General features: G+C 56.3%; 1 protein-coding gene across 2 annotated transcripts; it reads right to left on the bottom strand.

Annotated features, from left to right (window-relative positions):
- Nucleotides 1–425: 425 nt before the first annotated feature.
- Nucleotides 426–4,052, bottom strand: CUNH16orf54 (chromosome unknown C16orf54 homolog). Of its 2 annotated transcripts, XM_032243176.1 has the most exons (3): nucleotides 3,883–4,052; nucleotides 3,403–3,534; nucleotides 1,203–2,925 (listed from the first exon to the last, which is right to left on the bottom strand). In XM_032243176.1, exon 3 carries the CDS (start codon nucleotides 2,923–2,925, stop codon nucleotides 2,251–2,253), a length of 675 nt encoding a protein of 224 aa, XP_032099067.1. In that variant the 5' UTR covers nucleotides 3,403–3,534; nucleotides 3,883–4,052; the 3' UTR covers nucleotides 1,203–2,250. The 2 variants fall into 2 exon arrangements, with proteins under 2 accessions (XP_032099066.1, XP_032099067.1); XM_032243175.1 differs by lacking the exon at nucleotides 3,403–3,534 and having other exon boundaries at nucleotides 426–2,925.
- Between the last annotated feature and the right edge of the window lie 614 nt (nucleotides 4,053–4,666).

Genomic DNA, 4,666 nt, shown 5'->3' with positions numbered 1-4,666 from the left:
GCTCAGAGATGGTGCTTAGGCTGCTGGCCAGTGAGTACACCTGGGGGAAGAGGCTAGACTAGGCTCTCAGTCCCTCTACCTGGTGCCCTAGCTGCTCCTTCAACTTCCAACATCCCAACAATTAGAGGGGAGGTCAAGGGATTAGATGGGAGGCTCAAGTGTTCCTCAGCCCTCTGTGCAGGAAGGAGTGCATGTTTCCTGGCTGTGGGTGAACTTCCTGGCCAGCATTAAACAACACAGCATCCTGCCCCCTGTGAAGGGCTGCCTGCCTGCCTCAGCACTTCACTTCCGGGAGAAGGTCTCAGTGTGGTGCTAGAGTATCTAACACTTACTGACTTGCGGATCATCACTCCCTTTTCTTGTTAACCAAAAGCAGAGTTTTAGGCCAATGCTTCCAGTACGGAACAGAATTTAGATCTCAAGAATTTTGTTTACATTGCATTTATTTTCATATTTTACCTTTTACTGATGGCAGATGAGACTGGTTTTCCATTTACAGAAGTGATACCAAAAAAGATTCCTATTACAATAATTTTATTAAGTGAATAATGAGCCATTTTAAAGAAAAACATAAAGCAAATAATAGTACAGGTGGTAAACCAATATGGCAAAATTACTAATATTCAAGGCTGGAGTTTGACCAAGCATGCGGCTCATGCCTGTAATCCCAACAGTTTGGGAGGTGGGGATGAGCAGCTTTCTTGAGCCCAGGAGTTCAAGACCAGCCTGGGCAACATAGCAAGATCCCGTCTCCAAAAAAAAATAGCCAGGTATGGTGGCACACACTTATAGTCACAGTTATTGGGGAGACCGAGCTGGGGAGATCGCTTACACCCAGGAGTTCAAGGCTGCTGTGAGCTGATTGTGCCACTGCACTCCAGCCTGGGCAACAGAGTGAGACCGTTTCAAAGAAAAAAAAAACGGCCAGGTGCAGTGCTCATGCCTGTAGTCCTAGCATTTTGGAAGGCTAAGGCGGCTGGATTACTTGAACCCAGGAGATGGAAACCTGCCTGGGCAGTATAGTGAGACCCTGTCTCTACAAAAAAATACAAAAATTAGCTGGGCGTGGTGGTGTGCGTCTATAGTCCTAGCTACTCTAGAGGTTGAAATGGGAGGATCGCGTGAGCCTAGGAGTTCGAGGCTACAGTGAGCTGCAATCGTGTCACTACACTACCGCCTGGGTGACAGAGTGAGACTGTCTCAAAAAAAAAAAAAAAGAAAAAGAAAAGAAAAAGGATGATGTTTGGGAAATTAGACTCCCAGGAAAATGGAAATTCCATCTGCTGCTCACCTGCTCGTTTCTCCTAAAGGGGATATCAGGGTACTCGGGACCCCATTTCTATGGGGTGGACATTATAAGTAAGCCTAGCCGTGGCAAATCTGTTTCTGTGGATACTCCAGCAAGCTGGGAGGGACCATGACCAGAGGGCACAGTTTGGGAGCTGCCCTGCTCTGGGACAACGTTCCTCTCCACATTGGATGAAACTCAGTTCTCCCTGGCCGGGGTCTTGCTCGTCATGGAGTGGTGAGAGTCCAAAGCTGAGGTGTGTGCAAATGGAGGAGGACGGGCAGAGGAGCCTGTGGGTTTTCTGACTCCAGGTCCCCACTCCAGCAAGACAGCGCTGCTCCAGCTTGGCTCAGCAAGTTCCCCCTTGCAGTTTGGGGGTCAAAGTCACAGTTCATTTGTAATAAAATGCTCCTCTGCCTTGTCTAGTCCTCTCTTTGTGTATTTTCCTGGAGGACCTCACAGGGGGTGAGTGGCCAAGGAGAACAGGATCTGTGGCTCTGGGAAGCTGGATTCCTGCCATCTCCTGCCAGCACAACTGACAGCTGACATCGCCACGCCAAGGCTGTTCAGCACCGCAGGACCCTTTCGCTCTGGTATTGGGGCTTCGGTAAACACTGAAGGAGGTGGAGGTGGCTGGTAGATACCATTTCCTTCCTGGCTGGTACCTTCACTGCTTCATCCAGATGCGATCTTGAAGGCTTCTAGCCTGGAGTTGGTCTCCAGCCACAGCCCAGGTCTCTAAGCCACAGCCCAGGCAGCTGAGCAGAGGCACTGCTGGGCTTCCCCTGGTCCCACAGCCTGGCCACCACCTGGACCCGGGGACAGGGAATCCAGATGGAAGGGGCCTGGGAGGCGCATCTTCCCTGCAGTAGCCTCAGGCTCAACCCTAATGCTAGATCCTGGGGTCCCTGGTCCCACTGAGGGAGTGTCTTCCTTGAGGGTCTCTGGGGGACCCTGGGGATTCAGAACCCCACACTGGTCCGGCCTTCACGCTTCCAAAAGGCTGAGATCTGCTCCAAGGTGACCCGTGGCTGGAGGCCCCACTCAGGATCTGGGCTCCCTGGCCGCTGTCTCCTGGCCTGGGGGCTCCCAAACTGGGCACTGGCGTCTGGCCTCTGCTCGGGTTCAGCCCAGCTCACCAGGCCTGTGACAGGGGGCCTCCCCTCCCAGGGCTGGGGCCCCCAGAAGGTGCTCCGGGCTGGGACCTCTGGTGGGGTCTGGGGGCCCAAGGAGCTGGGAGCAGAGTGCGGGGCTGAGGGGGCAGGTGGGGCAGTCGCTTGGGCCTCCAGGGCGCCCATATGGGTGGGAGGCTCAGGGGCCCGGTCCGTCAGCAGGGGGACTGCAGAGCCGTACCAGTCCTCAGAGCGCTCTCGGGGGGTGCCCATGGGCTCGATCCACAGCTCTCCTCCTGGGCGCCACACCAGGGTGGGTGCACGGTGGCCGGGGTCTGGGTGGAGAGCGCGGCGGAACAGGCGTTCAGCCAACACAGCAGTGGTGAGGATGAAGAGCGCGGCCAGGGCGGCCAGGGCCAACATGATAGGGATGCAGGGCCCGCAGGGCAGCGAGGGCCACGGGGCTGCCTCCCACATGGGAGTCCCCTCCACATGCCCAGAGGGTGACTCTGGAGTCAACAGCATCTGGGAGACACAGGGGTGAGAAGAGGAAGCAAATGAGGCAGAGCGGGCACAACCAAGATGAGAGAGGCAGCAGGTGTCCAGGAAAGCCTGGGAGAGGGGCCTGGCAGGGGACTCATGCCTGGAATCCCAGCAGTTTGAGAGGCCGAGGCGGGAGGATTGCTTGAGCCCAGGAGTTCAAGACCAGCTTGGACAACACAGTGAAACCCCATCTCTACAGATAATTTAAAAACTAGCTGGGTGTGGTGGCTCACATCTGTAGTCCTGGAGGACTACACAGGAAGCCAAAGTGGGAGGATCACTTGAGCCCAGCGGTTCAAGGCTGCAGTGAGCCCAGATTGCGCCACTGTCGTCCAGCCTGGGTGACAGAGCAAGACCCTTTCTCAGAAAAGAAAAAGAACATTCTGGAGAGACAGAGAAGCAAGGGGGACTAGAAAGGGTAGGCGTGAGCCAGGTGGGGCCAGAGGACAGGCAGCCTACCTGGGCACGCAGCCAGCCCCTCCAGCCTTTCCACAAGCCCCATTTCCAGCCCGGAACCCAGGGTGCCACAGACAAGAAAGGCCTCCAGGGCCTCTTTCCTCCCCACTTGGCCCCCTCAAGTCTTGCTCAGACCTAGAGAGGAAGTGGTGGGTAAAGAAATGAGAACCTCTCCTCCCACCGGCTCCTCCGGTTGTGTGCTCCCCCCATCCCACACCCCCACCACCTCCCACCAGCAGCTCCGCTGGCCCCTTGGGGCTCCTGTGCCCCTCACCACTCTCCTCGGACTTGATCTTGCTCTCATAGGCTCTGTGGAATCTGCTGCTGGGTGGCTGGTCCTCCGGAGGTGGCTTTGCACCCTCCCGGGCTCTCCAGCTTTGCCCAGGCTCGGCCCTGTCTCTCTCTCTCTTGCTTGTCTCTGAGCACCTCCCTCTGTCCCCCACATTCTCCACCTACAGGGGCCTCCTGCACCCCTCAGCTTACCTTGGATCAGTCCCCAGCTTACTCTCCCTCCTGGAACCACTCTTCCTGGTGCCAGACTGGAAGGTGCAGGTTCGGAGGGCGCAGGGTAGTCGCCTTTCAGACGTAGAGGCCGGGCCTCCGATGAGGGCGGAAGGGAGGGTACCGCTTGTTGCTGGGCAACTGTGCCCCAACTTGCCTGCCCCCGGGGAGTGTTTGTTTCCAAAGCAACCCAAAGGGATGTGGTCACTGCGGTGAGGAGGCGTTTCCTGGGGTAGGGTGGGGCTGGAATGGGCAGTGGCTCTGTTGAACTTAGTGTCACTCCATAGCCAGGCCCAGGCCCCAGAACATTCACACAGAAGCTGAGAAAGAGGACACAGGAGCCAGGCGTGGTGGCTCATCTCTGTAATCCCAGCATTTTGGGAGAGCAAGGCGGGTGGATCACCTGAGGTCAGGAGTTCGAGACCAGTCTGGCCAACATGGCGAAACTCCATCTGTACTAAAAAATACAAAAATTAGCTGGGTGTGGTGGAGGGCGCCCCTAATCCCAGCTACTCGGAAAGCTGAGGCAGGAGAATCACTTGAACCCGGGACACGGAGGCTGCAACGAGCTGATGGCCGGATGGCCACCACACTCTAGCCTGGGTGAAAGAGCAAGACTCCATCTTAAAAAAACAAACAAACAAAAAAAGGACACAGAGACTCTGGCCTGTACATTCTCAGAGAACCATGGTGCCTCCCCTGCTGCTCCTCCTGGGAGGCTGCCCCGCCCCATCCTACCTTGTCCAATCCACGGTGCCTCCCAGAT

This window comes from Sapajus apella, unplaced genomic scaffold (assembly GCF_009761245.1).
Source record: "Sapajus apella isolate SASKATOON/1434 unplaced genomic scaffold, GSC_monkey_1.0 scaffold51, whole genome shotgun sequence".
Lineage (NCBI taxonomy): Eukaryota > Metazoa > Chordata > Mammalia > Primates > Cebidae > Sapajus > Sapajus apella.
The sequence above is the reverse complement of the archived record's forward strand: the minus strand, read 5'-3'. Positions and strand labels throughout refer to the sequence as shown.

Excerpts from the sequence above, each read along its gene's own strand:
- CUNH16orf54 (XM_032243175.1), bottom strand. The coding sequence starts at position 2,925 with ATGCTGTTGACTCCAGAGTCACCCTCTGGGCATGTGGAGGGGACTCCC.